At 52.2% G+C, this 16,143-nt stretch overlaps 7 protein-coding genes across 7 annotated transcripts; 4 read left to right on the top strand and 3 right to left on the bottom strand.

Moving 5' to 3' along the window:
• Positions 1 to 673: 673 nt before the first annotated feature.
• A1O3_02893 (lysyl-tRNA synthetase, class II) lies at positions 674 to 1,969 on the bottom strand (the record flags this gene model as incomplete). Its single annotated transcript, XM_007733033.1, has 1 exon — positions 674 to 1,969. The coding sequence occupies one exon, from the start codon at positions 1,967 to 1,969 to the stop codon at positions 674 to 676; it is 1,296 nt and encodes a 431-aa protein (XP_007731223.1).
• A 1,202-nt stretch (positions 1,970 to 3,171) lies between these two features.
• Positions 3,172 to 3,543, top strand: A1O3_02892 (uncharacterized protein; the record flags this gene model as incomplete). The annotated part of the gene is made up of 2 exons (XM_007733032.1): positions 3,172 to 3,272; positions 3,360 to 3,543. 2 exons carry the CDS (start codon positions 3,172 to 3,174, stop codon positions 3,541 to 3,543), a joined length of 285 nt encoding a protein of 94 aa, XP_007731222.1.
• Positions 3,544 to 3,959: 416 nt separating this feature from the next.
• Positions 3,960 to 6,413, bottom strand: A1O3_02891 (uncharacterized protein; the record flags this gene model as incomplete). The annotated part of the gene is made up of 1 exon (XM_007733031.1): positions 3,960 to 6,413. The coding sequence occupies one exon, from the start codon at positions 6,411 to 6,413 to the stop codon at positions 3,960 to 3,962; it is 2,454 nt and encodes an 817-aa protein (XP_007731221.1).
• Positions 6,414 to 6,986: 573 nt separating this feature from the next.
• A1O3_02890 (uncharacterized protein) lies at positions 6,987 to 8,219 on the top strand (the record flags this gene model as incomplete). The annotated part of the gene is made up of 1 exon (XM_007733030.1): positions 6,987 to 8,219. The coding sequence occupies one exon, from the start codon at positions 6,987 to 6,989 to the stop codon at positions 8,217 to 8,219; it is 1,233 nt and encodes a 410-aa protein (XP_007731220.1).
• A 2,106-nt stretch (positions 8,220 to 10,325) lies between these two features.
• A1O3_02889 (uncharacterized protein) lies at positions 10,326 to 10,634 on the top strand (the record flags this gene model as incomplete). The annotated part of the gene is made up of 2 exons (XM_007733029.1): positions 10,326 to 10,529; positions 10,584 to 10,634. 2 exons carry the CDS (start codon positions 10,326 to 10,328, stop codon positions 10,632 to 10,634), a joined length of 255 nt encoding a protein of 84 aa, XP_007731219.1.
• A 1,525-nt stretch (positions 10,635 to 12,159) lies between these two features.
• A1O3_02888 (uncharacterized protein) lies at positions 12,160 to 13,770 on the bottom strand (the record flags this gene model as incomplete). Its single annotated transcript, XM_007733028.1, has 2 exons — positions 12,160 to 12,243; positions 12,466 to 13,770. 2 exons carry the CDS (start codon positions 13,768 to 13,770, stop codon positions 12,160 to 12,162), a joined length of 1,389 nt encoding a protein of 462 aa, XP_007731218.1.
• A 771-nt stretch (positions 13,771 to 14,541) lies between these two features.
• On the top strand, positions 14,542 to 15,065 carry A1O3_02887 (60S ribosomal protein L20; the record flags this gene model as incomplete). Its single annotated transcript, XM_007733027.1, has 2 exons — positions 14,542 to 14,829; positions 14,913 to 15,065. 2 exons carry the CDS (start codon positions 14,542 to 14,544, stop codon positions 15,063 to 15,065), a joined length of 441 nt encoding a protein of 146 aa, XP_007731217.1.
• Between the last annotated feature and the right edge of the window lie 1,078 nt (positions 15,066 to 16,143).

Below are 16,143 nucleotides of genomic sequence, written 5' to 3'. Positions count from 1 at the left end.
TCACCTTCACCATCACCTTCACCATCACCTTCACCTTCAAGTTTTCCTTTTCCTTTCCCTTTTTTGGGGCCCGTTCGTCAACAGAGCTTGTCGTTGCTATCTGTCATCTGCCATCTGCCATCTGCCATCTGCCATCTGCCATCTGCCATCTGCCATCTGCCTGTGGACGGGCTGATGGTTCTTGCTTAACGAGAAGGAAGTCTCTCTAGGTATCGGGTCGTACTGCCTAGGTGCTTTATTGCCTAGGGGCTTGCTTGTGGGAAGGTGTGGCTGGATGTGGTGGTCGGTGGATAACGGTACAGCTGGGCAGTTGCGCGATGGTGTAATCGGACTTCACGTTCAATCTCCGAGTCCTCGGCATCGAGCTCCATGGTTCAGCATCATCAGACATTACAGACGAGAACGGGTTGTGACCAGGCAACAAGAGAGTGGAATCGAGCATCAACGGGTGGCGATCAGTGTGCAAGGGGGTGGGTGGAGTGGAATCGGGCATCAATGGGTCACGATCAGATATCAATGAATGGGCTGACTTGAATCAACGAGTGAATACGGAGTAAGCTGCCACCAGGTCGCTGTACCTTATCTCAGCAGCATCGTCGATTTGGTAGAATAGAATTGTTTCGCAGCAGGTTGCTGAACAGCTCTGCCATTTTATCATCCGTGTAAATCCACCTCATAAGTCGGAATCCCTCTTCTCCGCCCCTCTCGTAACAGCACGTAGACTGCCAAACGACAAGACATCACCTATCCTCTCCTTCCCGATGAAGAGCATGACTAGTCTGTCGATCCCACAGCCCCAGCCGCCTGTGGGTGGAAGACCCCATTCCAGGGCTTCCAAATAGTCTTGGTCGACTTTCATAGCTTCTTCATCGACGGTTTCGCGTGCGGGTCGATCACCACGACCCAGCGGAGCAGTCTGGTGCGCATAGCGCTGCTGCTCCTGGAATTTCCTGCGCTGCTCGAACGGGTCGTTCTCTTCCTCGTAGCAGTTGACAACTTCTTTGCCCTGGATGAACAATTCGGCGCGGGCGGCCACAGGCTGGTCGTGGGAAGCAGTGGGGTGGATGTACGATTTGGCAAGCGGCGAGAGACATTCGGGGATGTTGACTATCCAAGCAGGACGCTCTGCAGAGCGCGGCTCGACGTAGATGGACGAGAGCTTGTCGACGAGTCGAGGAACGGTGGGATTGCTCGGGAGGGGAAGATTCTTCGCTTCGAAAATGTCGAGCAGTCGGCCCTGGGCATCTGGAGAAGAGAGGTTGGGTAGATCAAGCTCCAGAGCCGAGCTCAGGGTCGGAATGAAATCGAATTCCTGGTAGGGTTCCTGCACGGCCCGAAGAAGCTTGGCTACCGCAGGTTTCTGTTGATGAAAGACGGCTCCAACAGCCAATGCCATGTCAGTGAGAAGCTGCTTGGTGTAGTCCATCAGTTGTGGCAGGTCGTGCCGGACAGCGTAGAACTCGCATGTGGTGAATTCGGGATTGTGTGTTTTGTCGAGCCCTTCGTTTCTGAAGCTCGGCCCGATCTCGAAAATCCGGTCCATCCCACCGACGACAAGTCTCTTCAGCCACAGCTCGGGGGCGATGCGCAAGCTCAGTTTCCGGTCGGCAAACTCGGTCGCAGTGGTCTCGAACGGTTTGGCTGTCGCTCCTCCGGCGAGGGCCGTTAGGATGGGAGTGTTCACTTCCACGAATGAGCGTGTCTCGAAGAAAGTGCGCAGTGTTCGGATAAGCGCCGATCGTGCCTTGAGCGTGTCGATGATGTCCGGGTCTGTGAGCATCTCGACATGTCGGGGATGGTAGTTCACTTCGGAGAGAGGACTGGTGGCAAAGCCGCGCTGTTCAACCGGGAACCGTTGGAGACATGGGGACTGGAGGACTGGCAAGCTCGACGCTTTGATGGAGAGTTGGCCATTTTTCGCTCGGTACGGTCGTCCTCCCTTCAACGCTTCGAGAAAGTAAGCGGACATACACATGCAGACGGGTGACGAGGATCGGAGTCTAGATGGGGGAATGCCTCAAGCTTACAGATATAGTCTCCTCGGCGGATTAGCCGAAAACCGTGCTTGAAATCATCGAGAGATACACCAGACGGCTCCAGCGCCGAGTATGATAGCACGACCTGAAGCCTCAGTTGGTCTTCGACAATGTCTACGAATGCCAATTTTGATCCGCTGGTGCGGATTGAAGCTATCCTTCCAAACACTGCGAATAGTTAGAAACTATACCGTCGTTTCCCAGGCTATCAATCTTGCCTTCGATGCATTGTGAATCCGTTATAGGAGGTTGTCCGCTTTCGTCGCTTTCAACCGCACCAAGGAGGGATCTTATGCTTCGTGCCTGATCGCTGCGTTTGTATCGTGGATAAAGTGTTGGGACAGTTGAGGATTTCAGCTCCTCCACTCGCTCTTGAACTTCTTTACTTGAATATTGCGAAGTTGTGCCTGAAACATCCGTGTCTCTAGCCCTTGGGGCTGCTGTTGCAAAGCCCGCTTGACTTCTCCATTGTATGGGAAATGTGACGCACTCGTGCTGGAAAACGCGACTCGAGAGAGTTTTACCGATCCAAGTGCGCAGGAGACTAATCGCAACATGTTAGTCAACGTTACGCATACAGAACCAGTTCTCGAAGCAGATGTATCACAGGCATGTTCAGATGTTATTTGAGTGGTAGTGATCATAGCCAGCCGGAGCCAGCATCACTCGCAGCGGTTCTTCTGAGTTGTTTCTTCATTTGCAGTGACTTGTAAAGGAGACATTCAGGGACTCACCGTCTGGGAGTTAGGAGATGGCTCGACCGCGGTATCTGCCATGTCACTCTACCGGACATGAAGACAGCAGCGACATGAGCAGACCGATTGTTACGTAGACGGCGCAGGAAAGAATGTTGCGTGGTCGTGCATGTCACGAAAATTGTTTCGAGTTCGCTTAAGCTTCGGTGAAATCTTTGGTGATGCGGATGCGCATGTCGCCGCGCCCGCAGGCTCCGCAGCTTTCTGACAGTCCTCCGTACATTTATGAGCCACAGCAAAAGCAGCCTTCTTTAACATTGTTTCGGATACGGATATAGAAATTCAACAATCTCGCACCTCAAGACACTGGCACCTACTCTAAAGTAGCACATTTCCCGCGCATCCTTTGAGCTTCAACTCCGTCATCTACATCTGTCACCATGTCGTTCCTCTTCGGTGGAGGGCGGCCTCAGCCATCGTCAGCAGAGAAGATCGCGGCCGCAGAGGCTGAGATCATGCTCGTCCAGGAGATGTTCCACAAGTAAGTTTGGCTCTTGTTGTGAATTTTCCGCCGCTCTCATATTGCGGGATGTATGAGGACAGCCATGCTAAGCCTTTGCTCTTGCAGGTCAGTAGCATCATGCAAGAAGAAATGCGTCCCCAACGACTACCGCGAGGCCGAACTCAACAAGGCCGAGAGCGTCTGCCTCGATCGTTGCATGGCCAAATTTATCGAAGTCAACATGCAGATCTCTGATAAGCTGAAACAGAACGCCCCCGGTGGTGGCGGCGGTGGAATGTTCGGCGTGTGAATGATGGTTCGAGAGTGCTTTCCCACGTTGGATGTGCTATCTGTATCATTGGGTCATGCGGGCCGGCTTGAATCGAATACGGGGTGGTCTTCTGTTGCTACGGAAAACCTGGGCTATCACATACTCCACGTTGAAGGTGGTCAAGCCAGTGTATATTATTTCGACCTGGGTCGGTGGAAAAGGCGGATAGTAATGGGCGCCAGACGCAACGCTGAGTGATGGCACGTCAACTCTCACTCAGTGAGGTCGATTAAATCTCCATTTCTCTCGAACTTGACCTTCTGGTCGATACCGAACAAGATATCAGGGATTCGCTGTCCAGGTTTAAAGATTCATAACAAGATGATAGCAGCTTGCATCCTGAAAACGCCTTGCTAAATTCAAAACTGCACACCACAAACAATCATGGCATGCGACTATTTCCGGGATTTTCTGAAACTGAATAGCCTCTGGATCCAGGGGACAGCATTCTGCTTTTCGCCACCGATCAGTTCCTTTACTCTGGTTTCAATGGCGACCACACTCCGCTCAAAGTCATCAACGCCGTCTTCAACCTCTTGTAGGCGAGACTGCAGCGAATCCAGCTCGTAGTCCATCTTCGCACCCAGCATTTCGATCCGGCGAAACCCCTCGGCCACTGCATTTTTTTCTTGTGAGACAAGGTCCGACGAAGTTGCCTGAAGGCTCTGGTATTCCTCCAACCGATGGTAATACATTTCATTGAGTTGCTCCAGGTGCTGATGTGCGTGTCCCTCAAGGCTCTCAACATGGGCAACGCTGTTTTCGGTGTAGGGGATTAGACCTTGCTGAATCCTCTGGATTCGATTTGCTTTCCTCTGAGCCGCAGCCACCAAAGTATCACGCTCGACGAGAGCGTTGGTGAGATCGCCTTCTAATTTCCCCTTTGCAATACCCTCCTCCATAAAATTTAACCCTGAATCCAGTACGGCATTCTCGACGATGCTGAAAGACAGCTGGCGCTTGATACGGGTCTGCCGACGGCTATTCGGGCCAAGATTGGCCAGTTGAACAGCACTCTGTGACCGACGAAGGGCTCGGCTCTCAAGTCCTTTGTATGGCATTCCAGCTGAAAATTTTCTGTAGGCATCGGAGGCAAATTCATTCCGCAGTTCGGCCATCTCAGCTTTCAGCTTCTTCCGTCCGGGAGAGTCGCCAGGTAGGACAGGCTTTAACTGCTCCCGATGAGAGGGAATCTCTTTCTCGGCGTTCTTTTGCACTTCTTGGAGAGGTTGGCCGCGTAAATTTTGCGGCGAAGTCACTTCTGCATTCGCCAGCGCCAGGTCGAATGCTGCCGGGGCCCTCTGCCGTGGCAGTCCTACCGGACGCATAGCGTGATCTGGTATGAGGGTATGATCTTTGGATGGTTTAGAAGCCATTGACGCGGATGTTTCAACAAGTTCAAGAGTCTCCTGGCCATCCCTAGAATGTCGCAAACTATGAGATTTGACACCACCTGCTGGTCCTCGAGGGCGGCTCCGGACGGCTTTGAGGTCATGTGTTTGGTTGCTGTACGCTGTGTCGGTACGTTCAAGGAGCCCTCCATCAGAAATTGAATCCTGGTGATTGCTCATCCAAAGAAAATTGCCTTGATCGTCAGTGCCGAATACCCTCCCACCGAGGTCCTCGGAAGGAGTAAGAAACGCATCCCCCGACTTCAGGGCTTTCCCATGCCACAGCCATTTCATCCGTGGACCTGTCACAAGTTGAGCAAACCGATCAATGTCCAGTGTTTCGGCATCAGAAATTCCAGCCTTGTCACGGGCTCCAACAATACCCATCATCATCTCCCCACCCTTGCCGCTGAGCTCGGCGACTGTAGATTTGACAGACTTAGGTACAGTCCAACCTTCGCCGCTGGCGTTCTTGGCTGTGGCTCTATGAAGACGGTCAAGTGTCTCGCGATCAAGGCGTCGTGTTTTTTCCATCTTCTGACCCTTTTGGAAATGGCCCACGGCTCTCTTCATTGATACCGTATCTAGTATGTCTTTTCCAACTGAAGATCCAAAGGCCTTCAATCTGTTGTATGCTCCAATCAGGAGGCCAAGTAGGGCTGCCACCGTGGTCGGTCCCAATATTCCATCACTGGGCTCCACATTGTAGAAGTAGGTTCCTATGTCAGTCCACCAATCGTTAATGGCTCTCTCTGTGACATCGCACAGGAGCCCATCCGCATAGGTCGGTTGGAGCTTATCGTACATTACCAGCGCCGTTTGACAGATACGCACAAGCTCCATGACCGATTGATAGAGAGGTATAGTCTCGCTAGTGCGGTATAGGTGATGGAATTTGGCAATGGTGCTCGGTTGAGGCGGCTGCAGGCTGATAGCCGCTCTTCCAGAGCAGCCCATTCGCTTGAGGTTTTCGTTAACAATAAAATCATCCCTGTGCTTCCTGACCTCACCATCCGGCACAGCGATGACCGTGAGGGCAGAGGGGAATCCGCTTAGGTTGGTGACCATCAGCGTCCCAAAAGGCGTCTCCTTCTCCTTGGCATGAAACTGCGAAACAGCTTGGAAGTAGATCTGGAGTCTAGGGGACCAATAACTCTCGTCACTCGGCACCGAGAGGACATTGACGACGATAGAATGTGAAGGGTCGCCAGTATAGGTACAGATGACAAAAGTCGGATGGGTTCTTGAGCATGCCCACTGCTCTATAAGGTACATTTCGTATCCTTGTAGTCGCCTCCATCTCTCTATAGCGTCGGTAGCGGGATCTTCTTCTAGATACCGAAACGCAATCGGATCCGCGAATACAAGCCGCTTCCTGCCTTGGCTTGGCCTGCTCTGGCGGGGACTGCGCATGATGGAATTCGATGCTCTCCGGCCCTGCGCTTCATGAGGCTCCATCTTGTCTTTCGGGCTAGCTTCTGTAGTTTTGTCTGAAGGCGGACCCATATGAGGTTGGTGATAGATGAATGGGGACAAAACACCCGGAGCGCCAAAGGACATGTCGGTAGTCTTGTCCTTGGGTGAGCACCGGGACTAGGACGGGACGTGCATAATGATTAGAGGTGTTTTAGGATGGCTAGCCTAGAACAAGCAGGACTTTTCGTTTGTCCGGTTCGGCGAGGTGAAGGGTACTGAAGGGAAATATGATGTTAATGAATGAGGTTCTAAGTCTTGGAGAAATGAGGCGTCATCCTTATCGTTATCAATACTCCGCAGTACCGGATCCCAACCGCAACTACTATTGTACAAAGCACCGCCGCATGGTCGCATGACATGCTCTGATGGCGCTTGGAGCACCACCGAGTTCAGCACCTGCCTATTTATCCAGTTTGCCATCAACAGGCCTTGCAGCCTGCGAGCCTGCGACTTACCTCCGTCAAAGACTCTCCCGTGAAAACTGATCGAGGATGACCCGCGCAAGACCCGAACTCAGTTGAAGCCTACATCTACGTGATCCATACTCCCCTCGCAATGGAGGCCATCCAAAAGGAGCACGACAAAGTGTGGAACAGTTGCAAGCAGTCAAAGACGACTCGCCATGTCGACGACATCATCGTCGCCCTTCAAAAGGCGCGGGACGCCATTGCCGAAGACCCTACCTCGAGACAAGTCACGCTCGCGAAGCTGCAGAACCCAGTGAAGACGATGTTTGATGGTATCTTTTCAGGCTTGAGGGATACACATGGACTGCACAACAAGTATACTAGAGCTCTGGATAAGGTGTTTAAAGACAAAGTGCCGAGCAACGAGATTGACACCCTCTCCTCACACCCGACCTTGATCAACCGAGCAATATATCTGCACTTGCTTCGAGAAGGGCTGTTTGACGTTGCATCGACTTTCCACTCGGAAGCTGTTGAGAAACAGCAGAGCCAACAAGAGACAGCTACCAATTTGGATTTGGACGTTCCTATGGAACACCCTTTGGGACTCGACAAAAGCTCAGAGGCCAACATGCAAGAGCAATTTTCCAACATGTATCATATCTTGAGCGAGCTGAAGGATAACCACAACCTGCAGCCTGCCATTGACTGGGCTCGGAAGAATGCAGCCGCATTGGAAGCTCGCGGCAGCAACCTGGAGTTTGAACTCTGCAGGTTACATTTTGTCAGTCTCTTCCTAGACCGCCGGGACGAAGATCAATCTGACTTTGACGCACCGATGCGCGCGCTCCAATATGCGCAAAGTGAATTCCAGTCATTTCGTGGTCGGTACTTGGTTGAGATACAACAACTGATGGGCGCTATTCCATTCTCCTCTAACCTTAGCGAGTCGCCGTACAATACACGATTCAACCACTCCACCGCATGGGAGGAAGTTGCCAGCTCTTTTATACGCGAGTTTTGCTCCTTGCTCGAATTGTCCGCAGACTCGCCTCTATATGTCGCTGCAACTGCGGGTGCGATCGCTTTACCTACACTTCTCAAACTTCAAACGATTCAGAAACAGAAGCGTACAGAATGGACTTCACAGAACGAGTTGCCGGTAGAGACGCCGCTCCCTCCTTCCTATCGATTCCACTCGATTTTCGTCTGCCCTGTTTCGAAAGAACAGACTACCGACCAGAACCCGCCGATGATGCTACCGTGTTGCCACGTCATTGCACAGGAATCTCTGCAAAGGCTCAGCAAAGGCGCCAAATTCAAGTGTCCGTACTGCCCAATAGAGAGTCACCCGAGAGAGGCAAAAAGAGTATTTATATGAAGGCGGCATACCCTCTAGCCTTTGCCCACGAGTTTACTGTTCCTACGGATAGCCATCTGCTACCCAGCCAGTACAAAAAGTCCCACCGGAGAAGGTTCTTTTTTGTATTGTTGGAGGGGGCTCAAACAGGCGGCTCTCGCCGGAGGACTAGAGGCAAGAACACACCGCGGACGCAATTTCTATCTTTGTTTTCCGACACATGTTGGGCATGGAGACAGGCGCGTCTATTATATAATGCCTGCTGCATCTAATGAAGTTATGCTATGATAAGACTGAACTGGCAAGCAGTGATTTTCAGAACGGCCCCGATATATTAGCCCAATGACAGAGAGGTTGGATTCCCTCTACTTAGCGAGCGATGGTGCAAGGATAGTGCTGGGTTTTCTGCCAGGCACAAGTCCTGGCAAGTGGCAACATAGCCTTTGCGATCCATTCCCATGCAGGTCCGTAGCACGGGGAATCCTTAGCTGCCTTGGGATCTGAACGACGGCTCGTGTTTCAGAGCTGTTTGCTATCCCCACTGATATGCATAGGCTGTACACCCTCTTCCTTCGAGATGAGTGCCTCTTTTCCGGGCGGCCACCATGTCATAGGCTTTGTAAAGGACTCGGGATTCGAGGCTTATAACACATAAGTAGATCTTCCTGCGTATGAGTCATTCAGCAGCCGAGAATGTGGTCAGAAACATGATCTCTGGTGCCTCGACGGTCGGTGATTTTCGAATGCGTCTGCAGCCGACGGCCACCCTTCTCCCATGGGGCAATGCCGCTTCGGGGCGAGGATACCCAGGTGGCAACAAGCGGAAGCCCAGTTTACTTCGGCTAGCACTAGGACACAGACCCCAACGACGAGGGAATTTGAAGCAGGGGGCTGAGATGGCCGAGTCACATCATTTTTGACTCATTGCGGACCAGTCACGGTTGATGGAGGCGGGCGGAGGTTCTGTGGTGCCAGTATAGTGCTTGCATGGTCACATGCTGACGCGGACGATTCGTGCCAGGCACAGGCGCGGCAGGACGCGTAGCTTCCGGGACTTCATCTAGCCCCAGTCCAGCAAAATGGATAGTTGATAAGCTCATGTCCCTACCTGGTACCCCCGGATGTGTCTCTTCGCAGGCACCGCAGGCCGCCGTCATGTTCCTCCCGCATAAGAAGCTTCTCCCTGCAGCCAGGAGAATCTCCTCAATTTCTTCTCGACCTGACCGTCCTGACCAATGTAGTGGAAGTCGGCAGCCTTACTTTCGTTGCACCCCAGATTCCAATGCGACTGTTTCTTGTACCCTCATTGCAGCTGACTTGATCCCTCCGAACCGAATTCTCCTTGTCGCCCTTGAACCCAGTGCCTCCCGTCACTTCTGATCTAACACCCAATCTGCCTGCGACTGCACACAAGCCACGACAAAATGTTCAGCAGCAGAAAGGGACGCCCATCTGATAGTTTCTCATCCCGATATGGGACCAGCAAATCCACCAAGCCTAAATCCTCCTACCGGGAGCACTCCATCACCAGAGGCCTCCAGAGGTCGGAGTCTATGAGCAGGACAACGAACAGGGAACCCAGTGTGCACACGAGCGCACCGGTTAGCAGGTCGGTTGAATTGGTCTTTCTTGATGGGAAATATCTACTGACTTGGATCTCAAAAGCACACTTACCTCTCCAATCATCACCCTCTGTGTTGGCCCTGAGCAGAGACTCTTTGCTGGGCACGAAGAAGTCCTTTGTCGATCGCCTTTCTTCAAAGCTGCCTGCAGGGGCCAATTCTTCGAAAGCAATGCAAGGAGAATCAACCTTCCTGATGAGCAGCCTGAAATTCTCTCTGCTGTTCTTGAATACCTCTACAGAGGGGACTACTATCCGAAGTTGATTCATAATAAGAGAAAGGACACTTGGGAACTGGAAGATGATGGCAATGGGAGTAACACCACAATCTTCTGTCATGCTGCCAAACAGGCTCTGATGAAAGATACTGTCATCTAGTAGGCTACCACCCATCTCTGGGGACCATTATCTGCTGACACTGCCACTCAAACAGTTGTTCGGCCGAGCGTTATGGACTCGATGAGCTCAAACGCCTTGCCTTTCGCAAGCAGGGCTTACGACAAGGCATGCAGATTTCCACCATCCTGGCCTCGGCACGCTATGCGTACAACAACACCCCCAACACTGACTCGAAGCTTCGAGCCCAGTACCTTACATTGATCATCCGCAATCGCGACAACTTCAAGAAGAGCGGCACTATGAAGGTCGAAATGGAGCAAGGCGGTACAGACCTGTTCTTCGATCTTTTCGTCGCCATGTGTAATCATATGGTAAGCTATATGGTTCTATTCTACCTTGTGCCCTGCTTGTTAACTGTCGAGCAGGATGATTTGAAGACCATTCGGTCCCCATTTTCGTCTCCATTTACTCGTTGAATCGAGTTCTGTGTACGCATATCAACTCAACGCATCAGATTGTCAACATCTGGATTCATGCACCAAGACTGCTCTTGTTTCATTAGGTGTACTGTTGGAGTTCCGGTTGTCCTACCTGTATCATTAGCCACGCAATTTCCACCAATGTCTTTTCCTCTGTCGAGCGGTGAACAAGTCTATTGTCACATTTACGACAGAGCAAAGAGTGTAGTTCGGATCGCAGAAAGGGGGAACACTGCACTGTTCAATTCTCAATGGCTCAAATCTTGCCATACTGCTAAGCAGAACTCGGACTTTTTAGGGTAGTACTATCAAGTCAATCAAACATGCTATCAATGTAGAGAGCTCCCTTCCTGACAAACCCCTGATTCCTGCTTGAGGGAGTATCGGCACAAAAAGCCGCCTTTTTGGGGTACACACGAGCCATTCTGATGAAGTCGGCTGAATTCGCTGGCGTTTTTGATTCGATTGGACTCGACTTCCTAGCGTGTTGTTGCAAGAGGCAACCAGCCGTGTCTTCCAGCCCGCCCTCCTTGCAGCGTCGCCAGGTTTTTCCTCAACTTCTGGCAGCTTCAGTTGAAACCGGCTGCGCTTTCAAGGCACATAAGGCAAGATCGAACCTGGATGCAAGTGGGGCCTCTGAAGCCGGGGGTGCGCAGATCGTGTGTGAGTCACTTTCTGGCCCGTCGCCGGCAGACCAATCTCGAAGAGGTATAGGTGACAGGAGAAGGTCGGCAGGTGTACAGAGTACATCCTACATTCTGACATGTGCCAGGCCACCTGCAGTATTGAGGTGTGCCAGAGAAGGGGTGTAACTTTTTACCTCTGAGGGATTGCCTAGGTAAGAATATCCCTACACGTACCCCGTACATCATTCTCAGTCGATATAGGTGGGTGGGGCAGAGAAGTTAGTTCCGTGGCTCCAGCTCTTCCCCGACCCGGTGTGACCAGGATGGTTGAGGTCGTGCCGTGTGCACTGTGCAGCACTGTCAACAAGATCCACCTAGAATCTGCTCAAGATATCACACAAAAGTGACCGGTCTCAACTAGGTCACTGTGCCATTTTGCATGGCATAGCGTTGGGGCTAATGCAAGCACTCAGCCGACACCACATGTGGAGATTATCTCGTTGCCTCAGGAGTGTTGATGGGCCAGTGGTTTCTGCGCCACATTTCCGGTAGAGTCCCCTGCTGACTCGCATCCTGCCAATAGCTGCAATGTATCGTGCCGCATCAAGCGGTGTGCCATAGCCTGGCGATGCATCGTAGCAAATTTTCAGGCCGTATTGAGATCACCGCTGGAGACTGAATGAGCCGTCACACAGAGGCTCCGGGCATATGCTGTGACCATGCTCATTCTCGGCTCCTGTTGCAGGGGTGAGTGCTCCAAGATGCTATTGGGCGGAAGCAGGAAAAGTGAGTGTGCGGCTGCCTACAGACGGCCAGACCAATGGCAGACGTTTTAACAACCTCAGCACATTCTCAGTCCTTGTCTTTTGATCCCCCAATGACATGGGAAGGCCGTTTCAGACACCTGTACCAGGGAAGGCGCCGGCCTTACTGAGGACAACAATGCCTCTGTCACGAGCGATGTAACCTTTCATCAAGTTCTGTGAGATGCACAATTTTCCGAGTCAGCATACGTTTCTTGTTGCCTTAGGTTCATGGTGGTGATGGTGTTCTGTCAGGCTTGGGCGCCTGTTCGTGCTAGGCATCCGTCCTCGCCTAGGCAGCCGTGTCTTACGAATTGGCGAGGTCCGTAGGCACAAAGAGCCATTTAAGCGAGGGACATGGGCAAGGAAATGAAGGCAAGCAAAAAAAGCACAACGCACCTTATAAACCATGTTGGCCAGGAAACACTCTACCTCGTCCCTCTCCATCATGACATCCGTGGCGCCTTTGTAGCCTACGCGCATTGCCGCTTCGAATTCCTCGATACGAATTCTCGTCCGGCGAATCTTGCCCGTTACTTCCCCAGTCGTCGAGTCTTTAGTTTCCTCCCAGCCTGCGGCCAAAAAGACCTTGCGGAATAGATTGCGCAGGCAGATGTCTCGGGTCCGCTCCAGGGTAAGATAGACGCGGCGCTTGACCAGTTCCGGTTCGGCGGACGTGAGAGCTTCATCGAAGGCTACTAGGGACCCAGCACGAACAGCGTTGAATAATGGTGTGAATAAACCGGAAAGGGTTGGATGCGGCGACAGCAAGGCGTGGCTAGGCAGCTGATGGTGGTTTACGACATGAGCCGGGATGAGATAGGTCAGGATCTGTTCCCTGTTTTTGAGTGAGTCTTTGTGGCATAGATTGAGTGCCTCGGTCAGGTGCTGCTCCGCTTCAGTGTAGTTCTCCTGCAGGAAGTCGATGACTCCTCTGTAGTATTTGAATGTGCACCGGTGAGACTTAGGGAAAAGCTCCAGGGGAGGCAGGTCGGCTGACGCAGCTTCCAGGGCACGGATGACATTCCTGGTCAGTGAAATGGAGTTGAGTCTGAAGTATGTCTTGAACAGAAGGTTGGTGGTGCTGTAGATGCCCCATTTGCGGGACTCGGCCAGTTCAGACCGGTCGCTCAAGCACACCGTGAACATGCGGTTGATGGTCCAGGCTGCCTGCTCGAGTTTCTCGTGCTTGTTCACATCGCCCATGATGTCGTCCGAAAAGCCATTTGTAAAGGCACTCCCGTTGGCGTCCTTGGGCTTGACCTCACTGTCCGCCTTCATAGCTATTATGCGGATATACTTGCCTGCAACGTATAGGCAGGGGACGGTCCATGACTGGAAGCCAAAATTGGTGTAGCCTCTGACCAGGAGGTTGCATAATTCCTTGTAGGAGTCAAAAGCCCGTACCCAATCCCCCGTACCGTTGCCTTGCCGTAGTCCGACGAGTTCCTTCACGGTTTTCCAGAGTGCGACGAAGATATCGACCCACGCATTAGCTTCAGCTTTCGATAATCCCACTGCATTAGGAGCCTGTATCAGATAATAGCGCACGTCCGAGGAAATCGTCTGATAATTCGATAGCTGGGCAAACGATATTAGTCGATGAGGGTCTTGAGCAGTGTCTATGGGAGCAAGGCAGGAGGCTAGGAGGCGGCCATTCCCGACCCTCTGGGCCTGCTGGAAGTCTGCAAAGATGCTGCCCATTAGACAATCATTCGTCAAGCCCAGTACTTAGGATAGAAACCGAAAAGACAAGAATGTCATTTGCATGAAGGTTGTTGTTGGTCACAAACCGACTTTACTCTCTCGGGGCGACGGACCAAGCAGACGAGAGCAGCTCAGGCTTGGCAATCAGCCGCCGACCCGCCGCTTTTAACGCACCGCACTCTGGCCATGACTGCACCACCGACCTCTCTGCTCCGCACGAAATAAATCCAATTCTTGGCGCACTTTCAATTTTGGTGACTCTGGAGGTAAAGCGCTCGTTCACCTGGGTTTCTGTCATCCTGCGATCAACCACATCGACGACGACCAGCACCAAACCAAGTCGGTCAAAATCAAGTCAAGGTATGTCAGATCGTGTTGGCGGATCATTTCGAATACTAATTCGCTGCAGATGGGTAAGTCCAGCCATTCTGCTTTTCCACACCAACCCCCATCGAGAGCGATGCGAGAGATTTCAATGAGACGCCGGCCGCACAGAAGGAGGGGCAAGGGTCAGAGTTGAAGGCATATCTACGATTACTTTACTGTGTGGGAATCTCTGAAGAGGAGGGTCTGGAATCGATTGATGGCAATTCGACACTCGCTCGACACTCGCGCACAACCGGCACTCAATATCGCACACCTGCGCTCAGATGCGCAGCTCTCAAATGCAAAGACTAACAAATCCTTTTCCCAGGTCGCCTGCAAGAATACCAAGTGATCGGGCGCCACCTGCCCACGGACTCGAACCCGACGCCGAAGCTGTACCGCATGCGCATCTTCGCACCCAACGCGGTGGTGGCCAAGTCTCGCTTCTGGTACTTCTTGATGAAGCTCCGCAAGGTGAAGAAGTCCAACGGTGAAGTCGTCGCGCTCAATGTCATCCACGAGAAACGCCCGTTGAAGGTCAAGAACTTTGGCATCTGGATCCGCTACGATTCTCGCTCCGGCACGCACAACATGTACAAGGAGTACCGCGAGCTGAGCCGCACCGCGGCCGTCGAGGCCCTGTACCAAGATATGGCTGCCCGCCACCGTGCCCGATTCAGGAGCATTCACGTACGTTTTCGCACTACTGGCCTCTCTGGGCCTCGTATACAGGGTTGGACCTTTTGTTTAAACTAACCCTTTATGCTTCACAGATCCTCAAGGTCGTCGAGCTCGCCCGCGCTGACGACGTCAAGCGACCATACATCAAGCAGCTCATCTCCAAGGGCCTCAAGTTCCCTCTACCCCACCGCAGCACCAAGTCCAAGAAGCTGTTCACCCCGAACCGACCCAGCACTTTTGCTTAAACCTCTCGGACGCACGTTTATTCTGGTCTGGTGGAGGATATTGCCAGTCACAAGGCTGCCGAATTCGATCATGTGGCGTTTGTGATGTGGCGGGTACTGCGGCGAATCGAAGTGGTGAAAAATTGACGATCGGTGTTCTGGCATTCTTGCCACTCGAACATGGAGGAATGCTGGCTCGGATGAAATGGAGCGGGGCAAGTTTACGCTATCTCGCGCAAAAAGATTCAAATAGAGTGAAGGCGGATAGGTCCAGGTCGGGCGCCGACTCTTCACGGTCCAGCCATGAGATGCAAACTGTGTATGTACGTGCCTTGGGTCGAGAAAGGGACGGCTCGTGCGCATTCGATGCATACGAGAAAGAAAAGACAATGAATGCAATTGCCTATTTTCAAACTTCACCACCAATCCCTGTAAAGGAGGAAAAGAAAGCGAAGAGAGGAGTTCACCATTGTGCCCTTGATCTAGCTTGTCGATCCAGACGATTGTTTCGTTGATCGGCCTCAAATGTCCCTACCATTGCACATTCTTCATGAAAACGATGCTTGGCCGTGGAAGCTTCTTATCTCGACCCAGAACTGTACGGAGTACCCAATTGATTCCAGCGTGAAGTTGATTGCGATTAAGTGCTACTCGTCTCGGTAAGTGTACGGAGTACTAAAATCAAGAGGACTAAACTCAATGTACTCCGTACTCCAGCAGCCTCTCATAAACCAGTAGAAATCAAAAAGACCAAACCAACTGTACTCCGTACTCCAGCACCCTCTCAAAACCAGTAGATCGTGTCTCAGTCTCCTATCATCCAATGCACCTCTCTCTCTCTCAGTCTCATATCATCCAACGCGCCTCTCTCTCTCTCTCTTTTGTCCTGCCCGGCTTGTGCCAACACTGCAGAGTTTTCCGCCCGACGCAGGCCGCTCCATGAGGCCTGTGGCGTCAGAGGGACGCGGCGCCGAATTGCTTGGACGAGCATTCTCAGGAAAATCCACCTTTCTGGCTATGTAGGAGACAGAATCCATGGAGCGGCAGCAAAGGCATGGTTTGCCGTAGAGGCAGGCGGGAGGGACAAGCCAAAAAGCAG

The sequence above is a fragment of the Capronia epimyces genome, assembly GCF_000585565.1.
Source record: "Capronia epimyces CBS 606.96 chromosome Unknown aczIQ-supercont1.2, whole genome shotgun sequence".
Lineage (NCBI taxonomy): Eukaryota > Fungi > Ascomycota > Eurotiomycetes > Chaetothyriales > Herpotrichiellaceae > Capronia > Capronia epimyces.
The sequence above is the reverse complement of the archived record's forward strand: the minus strand, read 5'-3'. Positions and strand labels throughout refer to the sequence as shown.